We start from the raw sequence: 25,035 nt of genomic DNA, 5'->3' as shown, positions 1-25,035 counted from the left end.
TGGGATGACAGGCATGAGGCACCACGCCCAGTGGAATCTTCTATCTTCTAACTTTGATGGAGACCCAGGAGTAAAAAGTAACTTGCCTTTGTCTCAGCTCTGTCCTGTGTAGAGCATGGGTGTGGGTGTGATTCAGGAGGTGGGGAGTGGGGGGCCTGTGGGGACAGGCCGGGGGTCCTTCCTCTGGAGGGAGCGCCAGGGTGGGATGCACTCCCAGCAGGTCGAAACCTTCCCCAGTTTTACAAGATGTGAAATCTCTTTTCCAAGTGTTGGCAGCTCATTAGAATGTAAACAGTGCGTGAACCAAATGACGTGCTGAAGAGTCCGCTGTGGCCTTTGGGCTGTTAGAACAAAGACAAAATCCACATTTGTCCCTTGGCCATCTTGGTGATTTCGGCTTTTTTTTTTCCTTTTTCTTTTTTTTTTTTTGAGACGGAGTTTCACTCTTATTACCCAGGCTGGAGTGCAATGGCGCGATCTCAGCTCACCGCAACCTCCGCCTCCCAGGTTCAGGCAATTCTCCTGCCTCAGCCTCCCGAGTAGCTGGGATTACAGGCACGCGCCACCATGCCCAGCTAATTTTTTGTATTTTTAGTAGAGACGGGGTTTCACCATCTTGACCAGGATGGTCTCGATCTCTTGACCTTGTGATCCGCCCGCCTCAGCCTCCCAAAGTGCTGGGATTACAGGCGTGAGCCACCGCGCCCGGCTTTTTTTTCTTAAATGCAGAGTCTCACTCTGTCACCCAGGCTGGAGTGCTGTGGTGCTATCTGAGCTCACTGCAACCTCCGCCTCCTGGGTTCAAGAGATTCTCCCACCTCAGCCTCCTGAGTGGCTGGGATTACAGGCGCCCGCCATCACACTTTGCTAAGTTTTTGTATTTTTAGTAGAGTCGGGGTTTCACCATATTGGCCAGGCTGGTCTCGAACTCCTGACCTCATGTGATCCGCCCATCTTGGCCTCCCACAGTGCTGGGGTGAAAGGTGTGAGCCACCGCGCCCAGCCAGAGATGGGGTTTCAGGGGTTTCACCATGTTGGCCAGACTGGTCTCAATCTCTTGATCTCGTGATCCGCCCGCCTTGGCCTCCCACAGTGCTGGGGTTACAGGCATGCACCACCTGCCTGGCCGGTGATTTTGGCTTTAAGGGCTGTCACTAGGGCAGCATCCCCAGCACCATGCTCTGTTTGCACCTGGCGGTCTGTGGGGCACCTGTGGGGATTCGCACAGGGAGGCAGCAGGCGTATTTGGGAGTATGGAGAGCATGGTTTCCTGGAGTCTGCAGTCCTGCTTACAGAGAAAAGGCCCTACCTGGGTCAGGGAAGCAATGAAGGAGGAGAAGAGATGCGTTTGCTCTGCAGGTGGGCATGGAGGGGCCCGCAGGTGAACCTGCGACTCCCTGGAGCAGCCGGAGGAGGCCTAACCCTTAGGGTGGGAGGACTTGCCTTGGGCCTGGAAGAGGGGGAGGGAAGAAGGAACATTTTACAGAGGTTCCCCACGTGAGCTCAGCGGACGGGCAGTGAGTCAGATCCACAGATGCAGAACCTGTGGGTACGGGGGCCCATCGCATGTGACTATGTGAGGTCAGCTAAACAGGCTGGGCGCGGCGGCTTGTGCCATCATCCTAGCACTTGGGGAGGCCGAGGTGGGCGGATCACCTGAGCTCAGGAGTTTGTGACCAGCCCAAACAGCATGGCAAAACCCCATCTCTACTAAATACAAAAAATTAGCTGGGCGCGGTGTCTCATGCCTGTAATCACAGCTCCTCGGGAGGCTGAGGCAGGAGAATTGCTTGAACCCGGGAGGTGGAGGTTGCAATGAACCGAGATCGTACCACTGCCTTCCAGACTGGGCGACAAGAGCGAAACAGACAAAAGATCCATTAACCTGCCGTGTGACCCATTTTGTCCGTCCCAGCTCACACTGGGAATCTCCCCAGAATGTTCCTTCTTCCCTCCCCTTCTGGCCCAAGGAAGGTACGCTGGCACTGGGCTGTTTCCAAAGTGCTTCCCCGCATCAATTCCTGACCACCGCCGGGAGTCAGGGGGGCTCACGTGGAGAGACGCAGGGAGAATGTGGGAACGGGTGCTGGGCCAGGTGCTCCCCAGCTTTCCTGCAGTCTCCTCTGAAACCGCCCTGAGGGGTGGGTGGCGTTACTCTTGGCTCTTCAAGTGAGGCTCACGGAAGGTGACTCACCCAAGCCATGAGGATTGGTCAGGGACAGAAGTGGGATTCAAACCCAGGTCTGTCCCCTAAACCTAGCCAGCTTCCATCACGAAAATATTCCGGCCCTCTCAGCCGCAAATGTCAGACCCAAGACTCAAACCCAGGTCCCGTGACACCTGTGAGGAGGAGAGGCGGGCTGCAGGCGGGGCTGGCCTGTGGAAGCCTCGTGAGCAGGCAAGCATGTTTGCGCTCAGTGTAGAATGATCTAAGCAGCCGTTGAAACCTTTTGAACAGAGGCATGAGATGGTGACCCTGGCGTTTAAGGAGAATGGCTGTGTGGCTCTGGCATGATTTTGTTGGAGGAACTCATGGGAAAAAGACTGGCCCAGGTTGTGTCAGAGGCAGGGCTTGTCCCAGGGACGGACCATGGGCTTGAGAAAACTCAGACACTTTTGCGCTTCCCTCAGTGCTTTAAAGAGAAATACGTGGGCCGGGTGGGTGGCTCCCGCCTGTAATCCCAGCACTTTGAGAGGTCGAGGTGGGCGGATCACCTGAGGTCAGGAGTTTGAGACCAGCCTGGCCAACATGGTGAAACGCAGTCTCTACTAAAAATAAAAAATTAGCTGGGCGTGGTGGCACGCACCTGTAATCCCCGCTACTCGGGAGGCTGAGGCAGGAGAGTCGCTTGAACCCAGGAGGCGGAGGTTGCAGTGAGCTGAGATCGCGCCACTGCCCTCCAGCCTGGGCCACAGAGCGAAACTCTGTCTCAAAAATGAAAAATAAAGTAAAGAGAACTGCTTGCTGCCCACATCCTCATGCATTTCCCGGGCGTGCTGTTGATTGAGGAGGCCGCCCTTCCTAGAGTTCTCCTCTGGGGAGCCCTTCGGGCATCTGACCCCATTTTAGGAAAATCCATTTCCATGACGGGACCCAATCTCCTCCTCTCAGTGTGTTTCCCAGTGGGCGGGTGGTTTGTTATTGTTATTTTTAAATTTCCCCAGCGCGGCCCTTGCCTGAAAGAAAATACTGACCCCATCGGCCACAATTTAATGATTTTAGTAGAGATGGGGTTTCACCATGTTGGCCGGGCTGGTCTTGAACTCCTGGCCTCAAGTGATCTGCCTGCCTCAGCCTCTCAAAGTGCTGGGATTACAGGCGTGAATCACAGGGTCCGCCCAGTAATATTCCTTTGAAGAAAGATGTGATTAATGACAAGGCGTTACTTGTTTTCACCATCTTAAGGCTGGGCAGAGTAACTTAGGAAGTGTGGAGGATTAACTTAGAAAGTTAACTCAGAAAGTGGAGGATGGACTGGCTTGGGGTCGTCACTCGGGGCCCCTCTGGGGATCCTTTCCTCCTTCCCTTTGTGATCTTAGAACCCTCGGGCCGGTGCATCTCCCTGGAGCTCCTTTTCCTGTTGGTGACTGTTTTCTGGAGGTCCTTGAACCTGGGTAGTTAATGCAGAGCTGGGCGTCGGTTGATCACTGGGTAGCTTCACGCAGGACCAGCACCCCTGCTGAGAGATTTAAAGGTCACAGACGTTTTAGTCGAGAGAGAATGATGATGCCTGCTCAGGAGCTAAGCTTAATATTTACCTTTAGAGATGGACGGGTTATTTTAAAACCATGAGGCACGTTGGTGCCGGGAAGGGAGGAGGGTCTTGTTTGTAAGGGTTCTGTAAAGCCTGCTGGGCTGCTGTGAAGTGAGGCAAGCTGTGGGGTACCTAGTCCTGAGTGGTGAGAGGGTCTGGGGGATGCCTTTCTTAGGGGCTGTTGACCTCAGTGGAACTGATTTTTCACAGAGACGTTGCATTTGGAAGTTGCCCAAGGCAGTTTTTATTTATTTATTTATTTTTCGAGATGGAGTCTCACTGTCGCCCAGGCTGGAATGTAGCTGCTTGATCTCGGCTCATGGCAACCTCCGCCTCCCAGGTTCAAGTGAGTCTCCTGCCTCAGCCTCCCAAGTAGCTCGACCCACGTGGTGAAACCCCGTCTCTACTAAAAAATACAAAAATTAACCGGGGGCGGTGGTGTGCGCTTGTAGTCCCAGCTACTTGGGAGGTGAGGCGGAAGAATCATTTGAACTGGGAGGTGGAGGTTGCAGTATGCCGAGATGCACTCCAACCTGGTGTCAGAGCGAGACTCCATTTAAAAAAAAAAAATCCCAATAGATATTTTGGTAAAAAGAAGGAAAGGGTGAGGTGGCTCACACCTGTGATCCTAGCACTTTGGGAGGCTGAGGCAGACGGATCACCTGAGGTCAGGAGTTCGAGACCAGCCTGGCCAACATGGCGAAACCCCATCTCTACTAAAAATACAAAATTTAGCCGGGTGTGGTGGTGTGCGCCTGTATCTTGGCCTCCATCTCTGTCTCCTTAAGTGCTGGGATTACAGGTGTGAGCCACTGCCCCTGGCGGTATTTTTCTCTTTTAAAAGTAATATTGAGGCCAGGCACAGAGGCTGACGCCTATAATCCCAGCACTTTGGGAGGCAGCGGCGGGAGAATCACTCAAGGCCAGGCGTTCAAGACGAGCCTGGAAACACATGGAGACCACCCCCACCTCTACCCAAAAAGTACGAAAATTAGTTGGGCGTGGTGGCCTGTGCCTGTGGTCCCAGCTCCTCAGGAGGCTGAGGAGGGAGGATCACCCAATCCCATGAGTTTGAGGCTGCAGTGAGCTGTGAGCATGCCACCGGACTCCAGCCTGAATGACAGGAAGAGAAAGTAAAAAAGGTACTGCTGGATTGGGGAGTTCAATGCACTCTACCTCCCCACTCAGAACCTCACGACGGTGCTGCTCATGCCTACAAATTATACTTTTACAAAACCAATATTGGGGCTGGGTGCGTGGCTCACGCCTGTAATCCCAGCACTTTGGAAGGCCGAGGCAGGCAGATCACGAGGTCAAGAGATCGAGACCAGCCTGGCCGACATGGAGAAACCCCGTCTCTACTAAAAATACCAAAATCAGCTGGTGTAATTGCCTGCGCCTGTGATCCCTCAGCTTGGGAGGCTGAGGCAGGAGAAAAGCTTGGACCTGGGAGGTGGAGGTTGCAGTGAGCTGAGATGACACCACTGCACTCCAGCCTGAGTGACAGAGTGAGACTCAGTCTCATAAAAACAAAACAAAACAACAAATCAAAACAAATTAGCCAAGTGTGGTGGGGGCGCCTGTAATCTCTGCTACTGGGGAGGTTGAGGCAGGAGAATCACTTGAACTCGGGAGGTGGAGGTTGCAGTGAGCTGAGATTGCGCCACTGCACTCCAGCCTGGGCGACAGAGTGAGACTCCATCTCAAAAAAAAAAAAAAAGCTGATCTCTAATAGCTACATGGTATTTCACTGTATCTCTGTCCATCTGTCTGTCAGTCGTCTATGAATGCATGTATCATACTTAATTTTATCTTCTTTTTCATTTTTCTTTCGATTTTGTCCGTTTCATTTGTTTTGTTTTTTGAGGCAGTGGCTCACTCTGTTACCCAGGCTGGAGTGCAGTGGTGTGATCTTGGCTGACTGCAACTTCTGCTTCCTGGGTCAAGTGATCCTCCCACCTCAGCCTCCCAAGTAGCTGAGACTACAGGCATGCGCCACCATGCCCGGCTAATTTTTGTATTTTTAGTAGAGGCTGGGTTTCACCATGTTGGCCAGGCTGGTCTTGAACTCCTGACCTCAGGTGATCTGCCCGCCTCGGCCTCCCAGAGTGCTGGAGTGACAGGCGTGAGCCACTTCGTCCCACTGGCTTTGGGATTCCTCTTAGATCTGCAGAACTGGTTCTATTTTTTTAGACGTCTTTGAACAGGTTTAAAACATGTAACTGCCATTCTACTTTCCTTACAGTATTTTCTCATTTTATTCAGCTCTTTTTATGTATTTTTTCAAAAACATTTCGGCCTAAAAGCAAGCATGCCTTCTCCGGTTTTCCTTCTGTTTCCAGTGGTCCACCCGTGGCACCTTCAGGACTGCGTTTTGCTATTTTGTGGTGGACTGCGTCTGGTGGCTTGAACTTGCCCTGGAGTGAAGACAGTTCAGTGAGGTCCTGGGCCTGCCTGGAGCCCTGGCTTGTACTTTCTTTTTTTTATTTTTAAAAATTTTTTTCCATGGATCATAGGAAACAACTTTCTTTTTCTTTCTTTTTTTTTTTTTTGAGATAGAGTCTCGCTCTGTCGCCCAGGCTGCAGTGCAGTGGTGCAATCTCGGCTGACTGCAACCTCCACCTCCCAGGTCCTGGTTCAAGCAGTTCTCCTGCCTCAGCCTCCTGATGAGTAGCTGGGATTACGGGCATGCACCACCATGCCCAGCTAATTTTTGTATTGTTAGTATTGACGGGGTTTCAACATGTTGGCCAGGATGGTCTTGAACTCCTGACCTTGTGATCTACCTGCCTCATCATCCCAAAGTGCTGGGATTACAGACATGAGCCGTCACACCCGGCCTGGGCTCATGCTTCCTACGTGGTTCCTGTCTCTGGCTTCTTGCTGAGACTGTCCTCTCAGATCCTGAGTTTGCAGAGATACATTTATGTCCCAGTTTTAGCTCTTCAGTGTCCTGGTGAGAGTAGTGGAGACGCCAGACCTGCGGCAGGCCTCCAGGGAATGTGTGTGCTCTCTCTCTCCTGTGTGTGTTGGAGCTGCCGAGAGGGGGTCTGCTTAGGGACCTGTTCTCTGGCTTGGCCTTTGCACTAGCTGTAAGCTGTGTTTGTGGCCAGCTCACCTGCGTCACACCGGGGCCAGCTCTGGATATCACCGCAGCCTTGGCCTCCCATCCATCATCCCATGCGTTTCAAAACTGCTTTCTTTTTTTTTTTAGGTAGAGTCTCGCTCTTGTTGCCCTGGCTGGAGTGCAGTGGCGCGATCTTGGCTCACTGCAACCTCTGCCTGCTGGGTTCAAGCGATTCTCCTGCCTCAGCCTCCTGAGTAGCTCTTATTATAGGCACCTGCCACCACACCCAGCTAATTTTTGTATTTTTAGTAGAGATGGGGTTTCACCATGTTGGTCAGGCCAGTCTTCAACTCCTGACTTCGGGTGATCCACCCGCCTTGGCCTCCCAAAGTGCTGGGATTACAGGCTTGAGCCACTGTGCCCGGCTCAAAAACTGCTTTCTAAAGAGTAAAACAGCCCAGGTGAAAGTCTTATTCCTCTCTGGCCTCTTTGCCCTCTGACCCTGGCCCCTCCAGATGGGCGTTCGTGGGGTTCTCCCGGGGTCTCTGCACTTAGCCTCTGCGTGTTAGCTGCTGCCGCCGCCCAGGAGGGCCATTGCAGGGCTGGCCTCGGCAGGTTTTCAAATGTTGTCCCAGCTGCGGCCATTCCTTCCTTTCCCTCATGTCCTTGTACCAACCAGCAACCTCTGGGTTCTTCTTTTTTTTTTGAGACGGAGTTTCGCTCTTGTTACCCAGGCTGGAGTGCAATGGCGCAATCTCGGCTCACCGCAACCTCCGCCTCCTGGGTTCAGGCAATTCTCCTGCCTCAGCCTCCTGAGTAGCTGGGACTACAGGCACGCGCCACCATGCCCAGCTAATTTTTTTGTATTTTTAGTAGAGACGGGGTTTCACCATGTTGACCAGGATGGTCTCGATCTCTTGACCTCGTGATCCACCCGCCTCAGCCTCCCAAAGTGCTGGGATTACAGGCGTGAGCCACCGCGCCCGGCCCTCTGGGTTCTTCTTTAGCAACTGCCCCTACGCCTGCGTGGTTCCTGGGTGGCTTCCGCGTGGCTCCTGTGGGCTTTTCCACTGGGGGCTGCGTTTTTCTTCCTCGATGGCCCCCGCTGAGCGCTGTTCTGGGCTGTGTGACTTCAAAGCCATTTCCCCAGAGGTAGCTGTCCTTCAACTAAAACTAAAACGAAAGACATTTTTGAGCTCTTTAAAAAATAATAATAGTAATAGAACGCCCCGTGATCTCCCTGCTTTTCATGTGTTCCTGCGTCCCCCTGACAGCGTGACCTGTGGTGGCTGCCAGCTCCAATTCCTTTGATGTCTGTCTCCAGGATACTTCCCTGGAATCTGCGCAGAGAAGAGCGAGATTGTCTGGATGAGTGCACGTGTTGGGGAGGGTGGTGGAGGGACCCCAGGAACTTCGTGGGTGTGTCCTGAAGGAAATGAGCCTGAACTGGCTGTAGCCCGGGAGAAAAGTGCGGTCCTCTCGATTACAGATAATTTCAGCTTCTCCCTCCTCCTCGCCCTCCCACCTGTTTCCCCTAAGCTGCGCCTTTGGTTCTCACTGTGGAGTGATCAGCACAAACTGATCTCCAGGTGTATTCCTGGATTCCTGCATGCTCAAGCGGGCTTGCGGGTCCCTGCTAGAAGCTGATTCCCTCGGTTTCCTCTGGCCTTTTCCTCTTGGAAGCCTGGGCTCTTCTTTTTTGCCCTGCCCCTTGCCCCCCACCACATCCTGCTTTTCTTCATTAAGAAAAAATGCACCCAGGCTGGGCGCGGTGGCTCACGCCTGTAATCCCAGCCCTCTGGGAGGCCGAGGCGGGAGGATCACGAGGTCAGGAGATTGAGACCAGCCTGGCCAACATGGTGAAACCCCGTCTCTACTAAAAATACAAAAAATTAACCAGGCGTGGTGGCGCGTGCCTGTAATCCCAGTCCTCGGGAGGCTGAGGCAGGAGAATCACTTGAACCTGGGAGGTGGAGGCTGCAGTGAGCCGAGATTGTGTCACTGCACTCCAGCCTGGGCGACAGAGGAAGACCCCGACTGGAAAAAAAAAAAATGCAGCTAACACTTTGGGAGGCCGAGGCAGGTGGATCACCTGAGGTCAGGAGTTTGAGACCAGCCTGGCCAACATGATGAAACCCCATCTGTACTACAAATACAAAAAATTAGCTGGGCACGATAGCGGGCGCGTGTAATCCCAGCTCCTCGGGAGGCTGAGGTAGGAGAATCGCTTGAACCTGGGAGGTGGAGATTGTAGTGAGCTGAGATGGCGGCACTACACTCCAGCCTGGGCGACAGAGTGAGACTCCATCTCAAAAAAAAAAAGGAGAAAAATACAACCAAATCTTTTCATTGCAGAGAATTTCAAATACATGGGAAAGCAGACCTCATCTGCCTACCAGCCCAGCTGCAGCAGCGATGGATTCATAGCCCCTGCTGGCTCGTGAGCACCCACCCACAGTTCCTAAGCAGATCTCAGACCCCACAGTTCAGCCATAAATACTTAAATGTGTGTCTATAAAACATAAAGATTTGAGAAGTAACCAGTAGTATTATGCCCCTAAATTAACAGTTCCTTAATCTCATCAAATAGCCAATCATTGTTTACATAGTATACATCCCATTTTTCACCTATTTTATATTAAAGCTTTACAACATGATGTTTTGATATGCATGTACATAGTGAAGTGATTACTACAGTCAAGCAGATTAATTTATCCCGCACTTTCCGTAATTACCGTTGTTGGGGTCAGCTTTAAAAATTATGTATAAGCCGGCTGCAGTGGCTCACACTTGTAATCCCAGCACTTTGGAAGGCCGAGGTGGGCAGGTCACTTGAGCTCGAGCCTAGGAGTTCAAGAACAGCCTGGGCAACATGGTGAAACCCTGTCTGTACTAAAAATACAAAAATTAGCCTGGCATGGTGATGCATGCCTGTAGTCCCAGCTACTCAGGACACTGAGGCAGGAGGATCGCTTGAGCCCGGGAGGTGAAGACTGCAATAAGTCTCACTCTGTCGCCTAGGCTGGAGTGCAGTGGCACAATCTTGGCTCACTGCAACCTCCGCTTCCTTGGTTCAAGTGATCCTCCCACCTGAGCCTCCAAGTAGCTGGGATTACAGGCGTGTGCCACCACACTTGGCTCATTTTTGTATATTTAGTAGAGATGGGATTTTGCCATGTTGGCCAGGCTGGTCTTGAAGTCCCGACCTCAAGTGATCCACCCGCCTCGGCCTCCCAAAGTGCTGGGATGACAGGTGTGAGCCACCGCGCACGGCCTTCCTCTCTCTTTTCTGTCAGTAAGTGTGTGATGTTGAACACGAGGCCTGCCTTTTCTGGGACACTCCCAGTTTTATGTCACTTTAACTTTTTCAGTAAAGGTGAGTTTATATGGAGAAATGCAACTTACCCATAATGCTTTTGTAAGGTATCTCATGTGTATTTGCAAGTTAGAACGTAAATCCATCATAAATCCGTGGATTTTGAAAACGGGCCGCCAGCGGCTCTGATGCCCCCATTGTAGCCAGACATTGTAGCACCCTTTTTCCTCGCTGTTTGCATGGCCAGAATTTGGCACCCTAGACTGGAGGAGCCGGCACTCCTCACCCTTCCTCCAAGTCCGGTTTATCTGCATCAGAATCCTGCCTTCAGGTCACTTTTGGGACCGGAAGGTGTGGAAGGAGGGAATCGCTGGGCCGGCCACGGCAGCTCACCACGTGTGGACTCGCAGGAGGGGTGTGGGCTGGGCAGTGTGGCTGGGTCATGCTGGGTACACGTGTGGCCACTCACCAGGGCACCCGCGGCTGCAGTGCCTCGGAGAGAGCAGCCCTTCCACCCGTGGTGGGGGAGACAGAAAGCCAAACCAGAGGCCTTGTCACAGGGGTATTTCACAGCGTCGAGCCCCTCGGCATGTCTTGAGTCCGCAGGTTGAATATGAGTGGCCTGCTGGTGACAGGGAGACACTCCAGCCATCCTTTGAGGACAGTTGATGGAAGCACGAGCAAGAGCCAAGAGCGTGTGGCTTCGTGGCAGCAAGGCTGCAGGGTTTTTTTTTGAGATGGAATTTCACTCTTATCGTCCAGGCTGGAGTGCAATGGCACGACCTCGGCTCACTGCGACCTCCGCCTCCCGGGTTCACGCAATTCTCCTGCCTCAGCGTCCCGAGTACCTGGGATTACAGGCGTGCGCCACCACACCCGGCTGATTTTATATTTTTAGTAGAGATGGAGTTTCTCTGTGGTGGCCAGGCTGGTCTCAAACTCCCGACCTCAGGTGCTCCGCCCACCTCGGCTTCCCGGAGTGCTGGGATGACAGGCGTGAGCCACTGCCGGCCTAGGCTGCAGGCTTGATTGCAGGCAAGGGTGTGGCTGGCATGGTCTCTGGTGACATCTCGTGAAAGGTGGCTTTGTTCCCCAGGATGGCGACAGGGAATACCGCGCGCGTGGCAGGCCCTCCCGGCTCTCAGAGCAGCTCCTTCTGTTCTTGCTGTGCGTCTCTGCAGAGCGCAGGGTCTCACACAGGAGGTGCTCAGGACATATGGATGGATGAGCGAGCGCAGAGCCCACTGATCAGAGCGCACATTCGTCGCAGCTGTCAACACGTCCCAAAGCTGGGTCCTGAAGTGTCTTGGCCTTTTCCTACAACCTTGCCAGACCTTTAAGCGTCTCCTTGCCCAGCTGGGCGTGCCCCGGTGGAAGTCTCCGGCTTCTCTGTGTTCTTAAGCTGGGGGTTTCTGGCCGTCACACAGGCCACATGATATGGGAGGTGGGCGTTTTGTGCCAGAGGATTCCCAGATACGAAGGAATTGGGGTGGAGTCCTGCAGGTGTTTAAAGAGCACACCCAGGCTGGGTGATGGGTGCGGTGGCTCAGGCCTGTAATCCCAGCACTTTGGGAGGCCGAGGCCGGTGGATCACCTGGGGTCAGGAGTTCAAGACCAGCCTGGCCAACATGGTGAAACCCCATTTCTACTAAAAATACAAAAATTAGCCAGGTGTGGTGGCAGGTGCCTGTAATCCCAGCTACTCAGGAGGGTGAGGCAGGAGAATCGCTTGAAGCCGGGAGGTGGAGCTTGCAGTGAGCCGAGATCGCGCCATTGCACTCCAGCCTGGGGGACAGAGTGAGACCTCATCTCAAAAATAAAATAAATTTAAAAATAAAGAGCACAGCAAAATGGTGCAGCGGTGAGTGTCAGCATGCGAAGACGCTCTCCAGCCAGACGGTGGGCGTGGGATCGGGCGACAACACTGTTCTTCACTTGGGCTGGAATTTGGCTAGACTTGGGATTGTGTTGACTGTACGTCACCAATTCAGCGACTTTTCCAGAAGTGACTTTCTATGCTTCCCTGACTTTCAGGGGTAGGTTTCCTTCTTACTCTACTTTCCAGATTTCCCCGTCGTCTGAATGTATGACTTTAGGATCGTAAAGTGAAAAGTAAAATGCCTTTTTAAAAATTAATGGAAGAACATGGCGTCATTGGTTTGAAGCCGCAGAGCGAGGCACGTACCCATGTCCCGTCTGTTTACTCTTCAGTTAACAAGGGCACGGGAGGTTTGTGCTTGAGGCTTGAGGGCCTTGGCTGCTTGTGTTGGAATCCATGAATTTGGTCCAGATTGATAAGTGTTCTGGTATTTGTGGAGGCTTTTTATTTATTTATTTTATAAAACCCAGCTTAATGAAGGCACATTTTCCGGAGAGTTCAGGATAAACAGCTCTCTAGTCAGTGCTTTGTGAGGAATGTGGATTGGGATTTACCGTAGGGGGCTTGGATGTGTTTTAAATGCATTGTTCTGCCTCAGTGGGAGGCCAAGATGAAAGGGGAATTTCAAGATAAGCCCCGTGAGTGGTTTGGTGCTGCCCTGGGGTTGAGATGATAGATCTGCCTTGGCATTCACTCGGAGTCCTGACGCAGAAAGTGTGTGTCCAAGCAGAAGGCCGCCTGGAGCCCTTGGAGTAGAGGGGCCCTCGCTTTGGCTGGGATCTGGGAGGCGAGTCCAATATGAGAAAAACAGTTCTCCTTCCCTGCCCCCATCCCAGAGCCTTTCTGTCCCTGTCATGATGTGTGCTCTCTCTCTCTGAGCATTCATTTAATTTACTCCTTGGCTGCATATCTTGGTAATAATCAGATTTTCTCCTTGGGCCCAGCTCTTCCCCTAAAGGCCTTGCCTCTGTCATCGGGAGGCAGTTGCCCTTGCCCCAGTGAGACTGGTTCTGTGTTTCAGAGGCGGACGTTGGCTTCTGAAAATGGCAGCTGCAGATCTGGAGTATAGAATCACATCAGAAAAAGAGTTTTATTTATTTCTTTTTTTTTTTTTTTTTTTTTGAAACAGAGTTTTGCTCTTGTTGCCCGGGCTGGAGTGCAATGGCGTGATCTCGGCTCACTGCAACCTCCACCTCCTGGGTTCAAGCGATTCTCCTGCCTCAGCCTCCCAAGTAGCTGGGATTATAGGCTTGAGCCACCACGTCCAGCTAATGTTTGTAATTTGATGGGGTTTCTCCCTGTTGGTCAGACTGCTCTCAAACCTCCTGACCTCAGGTGATCCACCCACTTCAGCCTCCCAAAGTACAGGAATTACAGGCATGAGCTGCCGCGCCAGAAAAACGAGAAAGGAGAATGAGGACCCGTTTTGCCTTCTGCTGTGGCTCTGATATCTCCCAAACACCAGTTCCCTCAGGGACTTTTGAGAGCAGAAGGGCTCAGTTGCCCTGTGAGTCAAGCCTCTCTGTGTGGCTGCCCCCCCACTGCCAAGTCCAGGTCCCGTCTCACCCCGACCCCGCAGTTACCCTCGAAGGTGGCCCGTCAGCTCCCAGACCCCCAACAGCGGCCCCACTGGGGGTCTCCATTAGCCCAGGTTGTTCCGACCACGCTCTGCTCATCCATGTCTAGCACGGCCTTCACGTGCCTTTACTCTCCAGCTCTCTCGGTGAGCCTGCCCCCTTTTGAACCTCTGGTGTTATTTTTATTTTCTTTGAGACGGAGTCTTGCCCCATTGCCCAGGCTAGAGTGCAGTGGCACGATCCGGGCTCACCACAGCCTCCGCGTCCTGGATTCAAGTGACTTTCCTGCGTCAGCTTCCCGAGTAGCTGGGATTACAGATATGTACCACCACACCCACCTAATTTTTGTATTTTTAGTAGAGGCGGGGATTACAGGCACCCACCACCACGTGTTACCCAGGCTGGTCTTGAACTCCCGACCTCAGGTGATCCACCCACCTTGGCCTCCCACAGTGCTGGGATTACAGGCGTGAGCCACCGTGCCGGCCTCTGGTGTATTTTCTTTACAGCAGTCTGGCATTTACTTGTGTTGATTGCATTTTTTGCTTTGCTTTCCAACTTGTATATGAGCGCCTCGAAGGAAGGGAGGAGGACTTGAGATTTCGATGACTCTCTTGATGTTTGGTGGGGCTCAGACCTGTTCTAAACTGGTTTCTAGGACTTCAGACTTCCCTTTTCCTTATGAAGGATGTGAAAGATGTTTAGGCCCACACGTCAGCCCACCAGTTTCTGGCCCTAAATAGTAGCCAGGCTGCTGAGGAGAAATGAGAGTGTTACTTTGTGTAGCTGGTAATGAACTTAAGAAATTCATCACCCTAAGAAGGAAAATCCACGGAAAATGGTGAGCCATGAATGACAGTCACCTCTTTCTCTGACAGACGCTGGGGTGCTGTGTCGTTCTGCGGGGTTCTGTTGATGAACTACTCGGGTATACTGAGCTGAGTGGGGTACATTTCAGCATTGACTGGCTAGTAGTACCCTTTCCAGCCAAGGGTTGAGAAGGATTTTGAGGCTCTGTGCAGTCACCTTGTCTGCCGAGGGCTCCGTAGAGGAAAATGGCTGCAGTCCCGAGATGGTCCCCACCGTCCGGGAACTCTGACCCAGTGCGAGCCTGCTCCTGTTGGCATAGCTGCACCTCCAAACAGAAGCAGAAGTGAGGAATTGCGGCCGGGCGTGGTGGCTCATGCCTGTAATCCCAGGACTTTGGGAGACTGAGGCGGGAAGATCACCTGAGGTCGGGAGTTCAAGACCAGCCTGGCCAACATGGAGAAACCCCGTGTCTACTAAAAATACAAAAATTAGCTGGGCCTGGTGGTGGGTGCCTATAATCCCAGCTACTCAGGAGGCTGAGGCAGGAGAATCGCTTGAACCCAGGAGGCAGAGGTTGCAATGAGTCGAGATTGTGCCACTACACTCCAGCCTGGGTGACAAGAGTGAAACTCTGTCTCAAAAAAAAAAAACCCATATATATATGTGTGTGTATATATGTATATATATATGTGTGTGTGTGTATATATATGTGTGTGTGTGTATATATGTGTGTGTGTATATAAATATGTGTGTGTATATATATACACACACACACACACCTATATGTATATGTCAGTATATATCTGGGCAACAAGAGTGAATCTCTCTCTCTCTTTACATATATATATATATTAGTATATATAAATCATCTGCTGATAGAAGGAAGCAAGAGGAAGGTCACTGCTGGCTTCTGACATTCTGAACAGGGTTCTCAGACACCCTTGGCTATGTCCAACTTAGATTAAAATAGACCACATCTGTGTCACATTGACTGGTTAGTAGCAGTCTTTCCAGCATATATATATCTGGATATAAATACATCTCATATGTCACATTGATTACACCCAGCTCAGTACACCTGAGTATTTTACCTACAGAAGCCCCTATCGGGATATATATATACCCCAAAGCTGCTGGATCCCTCATCAGAGTGTACCTAGGATGCAAGATGTGGTCTTTTTTAATTCAAGTTAGACCCAGCCAAGGGTGTCCGAGACCTCTGTTCAGAATGTCAGAAGCCAGCAGTGAAGCTCCCCTCACTTCTAACAGCAGGTGCCGTCTGCAAAGCCGCCAGGACAGGGCATTCCCCACCCACTCAGCTGCTGGTCCAAGGACCACACGGCCTACTCGCTGCCCACTGGTGGCAAATCGGTGCCTCTCAGAAGCCTTTTCCTGTGATGAGTCCTTGCTGCTCACCCCACAGACCTCACACAGGGCAGGGTTACCGCTGTCTCTAGCCCCAAACCTGAGGAAAGCAGCCCTGGAGATCCTTTCAAATGCCTGTCTTCCTAGGAGGGCTGAGGCCTTCACCTGAAGCTGCGGTAATGGATGGTTAACTCGTAGCTGAGGAGAGGCCCGTAACACCAAGAATGGCCTCAGAGTCTACTTTTGCTGAAGACCTGTGGTTTCCAAACGAGAGTAACCAGGAGGGCTTGTCAAATGCAGATCCCTGGGCCCAGTCCCAGAGTTCTGGACTTGGTAGGTCTGGGCTGGGGCCCCATAATTTGCAATTCCAAGAATGGTTCTCAGGTGACAGCAAAGCCACAGGTGCAGGGATGGGAGTTTAAGAGCCGCTGCCCGGGACCAAAACTGTACCGGCCTGGGTCGGTGGCCGGGTAGGTAGACAGATTCTTCTGATCAGCTTCGCCTTAGCTTTTTTCTAGGCTTCCAAATAAGTACACATTTAAAATTTTGTTATTTTATTTTATTTTTGAGATAGGGTGTCACTCTTTCACTCAGACTGGAGTGCAGTGGCACCATCTCAGCTCACTGCGGCCTCTGTCTCCTGCATTCAAGTAATTCTTCCCAGCCTCCCTAGTAGCTCGGATTACAGGCATCCACCAGCACACCCGGCTACTTTTTGTGTTTTTAGTAGAGACGGGGTTTCACCATGTTGGCCAGGCTGGTCTCGAACTCCTGGCCTTCAGTGATCCGTCTGCCTTGGCCTTCCAAAGTGCTAGGATGATAGGCGTGAGCCACCACGCCCGGCCAAAAGTATTTTTAAAAATAAGTAACATAAGCTTATGGCTAAAACAAAATCAGATAGTCTACACAGGCTTATAATATGAACTTATCTTTCTTTTTTCTTTTTTTTTTCTTGAGACTGGGCCTCACTCTGTCACCCAGGCTGGAGTGCAGTGGCGCCATCTCAGCTTACTACAGCCTCGGCTTCCCAGGCTCAAGCGATCCTCCCACCTCTGCCTCCAACACCACATGCGGCTGACTTCCACGTTAGTGCTGCTTTTCTGCTAGGCTAGAGGTCTGTTTAGCTCCTTAAAAGCAAACAGCTTTCCTTGTCCTCTTGATACGACTGTATCACCATTTACGGTTTTCCTGGTTACAGTTTCAGCATTCAGGAACGTGTTGATGCCTTTCGTCCTTACCCTGCAGTAAGACTGTGGGAATGCCTGCGTCTCCCTGTCCTGCTCGTCCGGTCTCCTGCTTTTCCTTCCTGGTTTTGGTCAAGGTTGTTCGTATTTATGTTGTGTTACGTAACTGTGGTTCATGCTTTGTGTGTGGTTGAAAGTCAGTCAGCCAGTCAATAGGGGCATTGTTGCGCGTGTGTAAATACAGTTTTCAGCAAATGCAGGTGGCACATTAGGACTACATCTTTTGTGCAGCTTTTCATTTTGTCTTGAAATTTCTAACTCCCTTTTCCCTCCTCGTGTTATTTGACTGTGTCCTCAGTTTCTTTCCCCAGAATTCTCAATCCAATCAGGTAGTTTACTGAGTCCCCTTTTTTTTTTTTTGAGATGGAAGTTTTTTTTTTTTCTGTCACCCAGGCTGGAGTGCAGTGGCGCGATTTCAACTCACTGCAACCTCTGCCTCCCAGGTTCAAGTGATTCTCCTTGCCTCAGCCTCCCAAGTAGCTGGGATTACAGGTACCTGCCACCATACCTGGCTGATTTTTGTATTTTTACTAAAGATGGGGCTTCTCCATGTTGACCAGGCTGGTCTTGAACTCTTGACCTCAGGGTGATCTGCCTGCCTCAACCTCCCAAAGTGCTGGGATTACAGGTGTGAGCCACTGTGCCCAGCCTGAGTCCCCTTTTTAACCTGGAGAGTCCCCTTTCCTGGGATTTGTCATCCCTCCTCCATCCTGGACAGGTGGTTCTTGGGGTCAGCTATGCAGCTGTCATTCTGGAACGTTCCTTTGGTACTTTCCTGAGTTGGATTTCACATTGGATTTTATTCTAACTCCAGTCCATGATTGGTTCCACAGTTTTGTTTTGTTTTTAATGTAGCTCAGACACCAGTTGGAAGTGTTACCAGGGAGAGCTTAAAGGGCAAAGGGCGTTTTCGAGGGCAGAGCTTTAAATTTTGGTATGTGAGTTCAACACAGGTGAAGTGTAAATGGGAATCAGCTGTCTTTGGATTAAACACTACTACACAGGTTTTTTTAAAGATTAAACATGGACGTGCAGCACGGATTCCAGACACTGTTTCCTGAGCAGCCCAGCTGCTTTGTGATCTGGACTTGAGCCTCTGAGGGTTGGGTGAGTCTGGAATCAGAGCCACCTCCAGGGATTGAGGGAGGCATGGCACGTACGGTGGGAAATGCTGCGGTAAGATTTAACCCACGTCCTGCGTGGATGTCCTGGCTTTGTTTCCTGTTAGCTGGTTGCTCTCCCTTATGTTATAGATGATAACCGTCCAGCCTTCCTGGAATGCTGGGAAGACTGAATAAACCAGAAGATAGGAGAACACACTGGAAAGTTGGAATGTTCTTTCTTTATTTTTTTTGAGACACAGTCTGCCTCTGTCGCCCAGGCTGGAGTGTAGTGGCACAATCTCGGCTCACTGCAGCCTCCGCCTCCTGGGTTCAAGTGATTCTCCTGCCTCAGCCTCCCGAGTAGCTGGGATTACAGGCACACGCCACCACACCCAGCTAATTTTTGTATTTTTTAGTAGAGACGGCATTTCACCATGTTGGTCAGGCTGGCCTCGAACTCCTAAACTCGTGATCTGCCCGCCACGGCTTCTCAAAGTACTGGGATTACAGGCATGAGCCACCGCGCCCAGCAGGAATGTTGCTTATACACAGGTTGTCATTGTGAAGTTGTGATCAGATGTTGGATTTTGTTACCGGAGCAAAACCTGCAAAAGCTGTAAGTGAAGATTGAGGTGGAGTTTCGTGCACAGCCAAATAAAATGTATGGTTAATTGGGAACATTTAATAATGTAAACCAGTGTTACTCAAATGCCAACAGAGGGCCAGCAGGCAGGTGGAGTGAGTGCCTGGGTCAGGTGGTGGCGGGACAGTGTGGAGGGCTGCGGCCAGCCCTCGGGGAGCGCCTGCTGTAGCTTCCAGCTGCTTGCTGCAGTAATGAGGGCCAGCGTTGCCAGCTCTTCTGACTTTTCAAGCTTACAGTCTGGGTTTTTATGTGAAGCCAGTTAAGTTTTACATGCTGTTAGCCAGTTAAAAATTTTCTTAACATTGGGCGAGCCAAACAAAGCACATCTGAGTTCACCAACTTCGGACCTCTGCTGTACTCCACGGGAATTAAGTGTAAATTGCAAACAGTTCCTGAACGTCATGCTGAGTATTGCATGCATGCAGCTGATGATAGTGTTCAGGTCATTGCTCATCTCCTAGTCTTCTTGATACCTGCTCATGTGAACGATATTCTCCAATACCTGTGCTTTTTTGTTTTTTTGTTTTCTTTTTTGAGACAGAGTCTCACTCTAATGCCCAGGCTGGAGTGCGGTGGCACCATCTCAGCTGACTGCAACCTCCACCTCCCCGGTTTAAGCAATTCTCCTGCCTCAGCCTCCCAAGTAGCTGGGGTTACAGGCATGTGTCACCACAACCAGCTAATTTTTGTACTTTTGGTAGAGAAACCCCATTGATCAGGCTAGTCTTGAACTCCTGACCTCAGGTGATCCGCCTCTGTCAGCCTCCCAAAGTGCTGGGATTACAGGCGTGAGCCACCGCGCCCGGCCTTCCAGTACCTTTCTCAAGGGAATTAAGGATAATGTTGAGATGAACATAGCCAGAATGGATTTTTCTTTTTTTTGAGACAGAGTCTCACTGTGTTGCTCAGTCTGGAGTGCAGTGGCACCATCTTGGCTCACTGCAGCCTCCGCCTCCTGGGTTCAGGCAATTCTTCTGCCTCAGCCTCCCGAGTAGCTGGGACTACAGACACCTGCCACCATGCCTGGCTAATTTTTTTTGTATTTTTGGTAGAGACGGGGTTTCACCATGGTGGCCAGGCTGGTCTCGAACTCCTGACCTCGTGATCTGCCCGCCTCGGCCTCCCAAAGTGCTGGGATTACAGGTGTGAGCTGCTGCGCCCAGCCCAGAATGTATCTTTTTAGACCACAGTGAGAAGCTTCCCTCTAGGTTAATAATATTCATCCAATAATCTAAGCTTCAGGGTGTGGTGGTTGCCCAGTTATTAGTTCACATTACCAGCCTGTGGATCTGTCTTACCCAGGAGGATTCCATAGGAAATCTCATCGAATGCTTTCCTGATGTGCCAGGCAGAGCACGCTTCCCAAACTGCCACTCTTGAGTGAGATACGAAGTTAGTTGGATGTGCGGTGGTTGAGACCCCTGCTGAGACCCTGTGTGGTTGAGACCCCTCTGAGACCCTGTGTGGTTGAGACCCCCGCTGAGACCCTGTGTTGATACTTAAGTCTTCCTAGTGATGCACCCAGAGGGCGCTTTCTTTGCAAAACGCCTTCATCGGCATTCTCATCAGTCCCTTGCCACAACCCTGTGAATTAAGTAACCCCTCTGGATTTTTGGCCAGAGTCCTCTTCAAGTTTACAGTCTGTGGTTTCCCTTTATCCATGATGTTTATCCTCTCCTCTCTCTGCTAATTACCAGCAGCCCAGATTCTCAGAGGAGTCGACTTTGTTAACACAAGCAGCTTGGGTTGGTGAGAGTCCAGGCAGTATAAGGACCATCACGTGCAGACTTGGGTAATTAAAGGGAAGCCGGGAGAGTGCAGTGGGCAGGGCTGGCTTCACCTCTCTCTCTGCGACTAGTTAGGCATCTCCTACAGAGCTCGCCTCCTCCTGCTCTTCCCCCAGACCATCCTGGCTACTTTTGCTTGCTTTTTTTTTTTTTTTTTAATAAGACAAGGTTTTACTCCTGTTTCCCAGGCTGGAGTGCAGTGGCATGATCTCAGCTCATCGCAACCTCCACCTCCCAGGCTTAAGTGATTCTCCTGCCTCAGCCTCCCGGGTAGCTGGGACCACAGGTGTGTACCACCACGCCCGGCTCTTTTTTTTTTTTTGTAGGGATGGGGTTTCACCTTGTTGCCCACGCTGATCTGGAACTCCTGAGCTCAAGTGATCTGCCCGCCCCGGCCTCCCAAAGTGCTGTGATCACAGGTGTGAGCCACCGCGCCCGGCCGCCCTTTTGCCGCTGTGACCTCCCCTTTCTGTGCTCCTTCCGGCCTCCCGTCGGGTCACTGACTCCCCTCCCAGCTTATTATAAACAGTTTTTTTGGCTGCATGGGATGGGAGATGGGCAAAAGTATTTATGCACAGACTCTTTCATCACCCGGAACCTTGTTCTACAAATCCCGAGGATACGTGGGCTGGCTGGGCACGTTGGCTCACGCCTGTAATCCCGGCACTTTGGGAGGCCAAGACGGGCAGGTCGCTTGAGCTCAGGAGTTCAGGCAGCCTGGGGGACATGACGAAACCCCATCTCTACAAAAAATACCAAAGTTAGCCGGCCGTGGTGCTGCATGCCTGTGGTCTCAGCTACTCGGAAAGCTGCAGTGGGAGGATGGTTTTAGCCCGGGAAGTGGAGGCTGCAGTGAGCTGAGATTGCGCCACTGCACTCCAGCCTGGGCGATCGAGCCAGACCTTGTCCCCCGACAAAAAAAAGAAAAGAAAAAAGAACGTTTGGGATATTTCTGTTAATAAAGGGAAGGAGAGCCAGGCACAGTGGCTCATGCCTGTAATCCTAGGACTTGGGGAGGCTGAGGTGGGAGGATCGCTTGAACCCAGGAGTTCAAGACCAGCCTGGGCAACGCTTGAGCCCAGGAATTTGAAATCAGTCTGGGCAAGATGGTGAGACCTGTCTCTACAAAAAATAAAAAAACTTAGCCAGGTGTAGTGATGCACGCCTGTACTCCTAGCTACTTGGAGGGCTAGGCTGGGAGGATTGCTTGAGGTTGAGGCTGGAATGAGCCTTTGATGGTGCCACTGCACTACAGCCTGGGTAACAGAGCAAGACCCTATCTCTAAAAAAAAAAAAAAAAAAGGAAGGAGAAAAAAATACTGAGACAGTAGATGCTTCGAATGTGCAGATGTAACATTGTCTTGATTTCTTGAGAGCTTTCAGCCATCCCAGAGGTTCCTGACAGGTAATAATTTTGCTAAGACATGGATTTGAATTGCAGCCTGGTTGGAACTCGTCAGTAATTAAAACTTTCTTTGTGAAAAATGGCTCTTTTACAAAGAGAATCAGCTGCTACTATTCACGATATCGGGGAAGAAAAAGTAAAGATACCCAAAGAAGCGATCGCTCTTAGCCGGCGTAGGGAGATTTGGATAAGTTAGAGACTAGGATGATGACCTTCGCTGTGCTGGGACTAAGCCCACTGTGTACTTCTCAGGGAACAGGGACGTTTTAGCCGTTGCTTGAGCCAGGGTGAAGTTTGTATGAGTGAGACAGTTTTAGAGAAAGTTGAATGGGGGGTTGTAGTGGGAGGTGAGGCATTAAGAAAAAATCAGGGGCTGCAATCCCAGCACTTTGGGAGGCCGAGGTGAGAGGATCACCTGAGATCAGCAGTTCAAGACCAGCCTGGCCAACGTGGTGATTCCCCGTCTCTACTAAAAATACAAAAATGAGCTGGGCGTGGTGGTGCACGCCTGTAGTCGCAGCTACTCAGGAGGCTGAGACTGGGGAATCACTCGAACCCGGGAGGCAGAGGTTGCAGTGAGTGGAGATCGTGCCATTCACTCTAGCCTGCGCAACAAGAGTAAAACTGTCTCAAAAAAAAAAAAAAAAATCGGGAAAAAGCCAGAGCCTGTACGGTGCCTTCAGTGTGGCTGGGTTTGGGATGGCTAAAGCTGCTGGGTGTGTGTCTCTAGAGTCCCAGGGCTTCCCTGGACCCGTGGTTGGCTTGTTTAATAATTCCTGTTTGCTTCCCAGGAGGGAGGCCCCTTCTTGCCGTTTCAGCCCCTGTATGTCTGTCTTACCACCCTTCCTTCTTCCCCGCCCCCTCCTTGGTGCCGCTGTGCAGCTGGAGACAATCAGCTTTGAACTGAAAGAAGCAGAGGGGTCAGTCCTTACACCTGGCTCCTCCGGCAGCTCCCAAGGCCGTGGGCCAAACCTCAAAGCAAATAGTTACTTTGCCTCCCCATCTGGCCTTTAAAATCTCTTCTCCCCAACTCCCGTCCCAACTTGCCACCCAGGCCTGTCTTCCAGCTCTGTATAACTGGAGTTCCTGCCTTTAGGTGGGCAGTCATTTCTGAGTGATAGGAGTTTAGCAGATGAAAGTAATTTACACTGAAGGTGTGAATGAGGCTTGGTCTTTGAATGTTTGCATTTAAAATCAAATGAGGCTTGGTGCTGCCGTTGGCTGGGGCTGGGGAGCAGGGGAAGGGGAGTTAGTTTTTAATGAAGACGGAGTTTCAGTTTGGGAAGATGAAAAAGTTCTGGACACAGATGGCCACGGTTGCAGAACTGTGAATGTGCTTAATGCCACAGGACTCCACGCTGAAAACACTTGAAATCATACGTTTTTTGCCATGTATATTTTATCACGATAAAAAATTGAAAATCGGCGGGGCATGGTGACTCCCATCTGTCATCCCAGCACTTTGGGAGGCCGAGGCCGGCAGATCACCTGAGGTCAGGAGTTTGAGACCAGCCTGACCAACACAGAGAAACCCTGTCTCTACTAAAAATACAAAATTACCCGGGCATGGTGGTGTGTACCTATAATCCCAGCTGCTTGGGAGGCTGAGGCAGGAGAATCGCTTGAACCTGGGAGGCGGAAGTTGTGGTGAGCTGAGATTGCGCTATTGCACTCCAGACTGGGCAACAAGAGTGAAACTGTCTCAAAAACAAAATGAAGCGAGGCTTTCCCCAACACAAAGAATATTATACAAGTAGCGTAAGATGTTTTAGAGAGGCTTGGCACAGTGGCTCACCCCAGTAATCCCAGCGTTTTGGGAGGCTGAGGCCAGAGGATCACTTGAGCCTAGGAGTTGGAGACCAGCCTGGGTAACAAAGTGAGACCTCCTCTCTACAAAAAAAAAAAAAACAAAACGCTGTCAGGTGGCTCACACCTGTAATCCCAACACTTTGGGAGGCCAGGGTGGGTGGATCACTTGAGGTCAGGAGTTTGAGACCAGCCTGGCCAACATGGCAAAACCCCGTCTCTACTAAAAATACAAAATAGAAAAAAATAAATAAATAAAAAGAAAAAAAATTCAAAAAATAGCCTGGTGTGGTGGCGGGAGCCTGTAATCCCAACTAGTCAGAGGCTGAGGCAGGAAAATTGCTTGAACCCAGGGAGTGGAGGTTGCAGTGAGCTGAGATTGTGCCACTGCACTCTAGCCTGAGTGACAGGGTGGGACTCCTTCTCACAAATAAATAAATAAAACAAGAAGTTTGCCGGTATGGTGATGCTCTCCTGTGGTCCCAGCTTCTCAGGAGGTAGAGGTGGGGAGAGCCCTTGAGCCCAGTATCCCACCACCACACTCCAGCCTGGGCAACAGAGTGAGACTCTGTCTCAAAAAAAGAAAAAGTCTTTTAGAGGATTTGAAAAACACAGCAAAGCACAAGATTATAGGGATCATGAGCCTTCCACTGCTGACAGTTTGCAGTTTTCTGTATTTTATATCTTCCCAGTCTTTTTTCTGTAAAATATACTAAAAAAAAAAAAAAATACAAAAGCGGGGCTTAACTAGACACAGTGTTTTGTGGTTTCCACTTAACCATCTCACAGATATTCTCCGACCTCATCAGATAGCATCAAATACTTATTTTCTCTTTTTTCTTTTGAGATGGAATCTCGCTTTGTCGCTCAGGCTGGAGTGCAGTGGTGTGATCTCGGCTCACTGCAACCTCTGCCTCCTGGGTTCAGGCGATTCTCTGCCTCAGCCTCCCCAGTAGCTGGGATTACAAGCACGTGCCACCACACCCGGCTAATTTTTGTAATCAAATACTCATTTTCACAGTGGCTTGATATTTCCTCATTCCTGACTCCCAGACCAGGTCCTCTTCCTCGTATCAAATGCACTCTCATTGTGTGCCCTGTATTTCTTTTATTCCGCGTATCCAAGTTTCTGATGAGATGTGTTTTGGGGATCATTTGATGTCTGTTTTCTCACAAGTGTGTAAACTCCGTGAGAACGCCTCCCGAGTGCCCAGTGTGGCGTCCAGCACGTTGTAGGCCTGCAAACACTGAATACATGGATACACTGTTGAATGTGTT

At 51.0% G+C, this 25,035-nt stretch overlaps 1 protein-coding gene across 2 annotated transcripts in view; it reads left to right on the top strand.

Annotated features, from left to right (window-relative positions):
* Positions 1 to 25,035, top strand: part of NXN (nucleoredoxin) — a 168,878-nt gene that overhangs the window by 28,950 nt on the left and 114,893 nt on the right. Inside the window, exon 1 of one of the 2 annotated variants that reach the window (XM_064378163.1) lies at positions 18,679 to 18,732. The exons of the other annotated variant lie outside the window; for it this stretch is intronic. Within the exon in view, the coding sequence (XP_064234233.1) occupies positions 18,694 to 18,732 (39 nt within the window). The 5' untranslated portion in view covers positions 18,679 to 18,693. Of the gene's footprint in view, positions 1 to 18,678; positions 18,733 to 25,035 lie in introns of those variants that run through there. 2 annotated transcript variants of the gene reach the window in all.

Source organism: Aotus nancymaae, unplaced genomic scaffold, assembly GCF_030222135.1.
Source record: "Aotus nancymaae isolate 86718 unplaced genomic scaffold, 86718_ANA_hifiasm-v0.15.2.pri h1tg000018l, whole genome shotgun sequence".
NCBI lineage: Eukaryota > Metazoa > Chordata > Mammalia > Primates > Aotidae > Aotus > Aotus nancymaae.
Note: the sequence above shows the minus strand (reverse complement) of the source record. Positions and strands in the feature narration are given on the sequence as shown.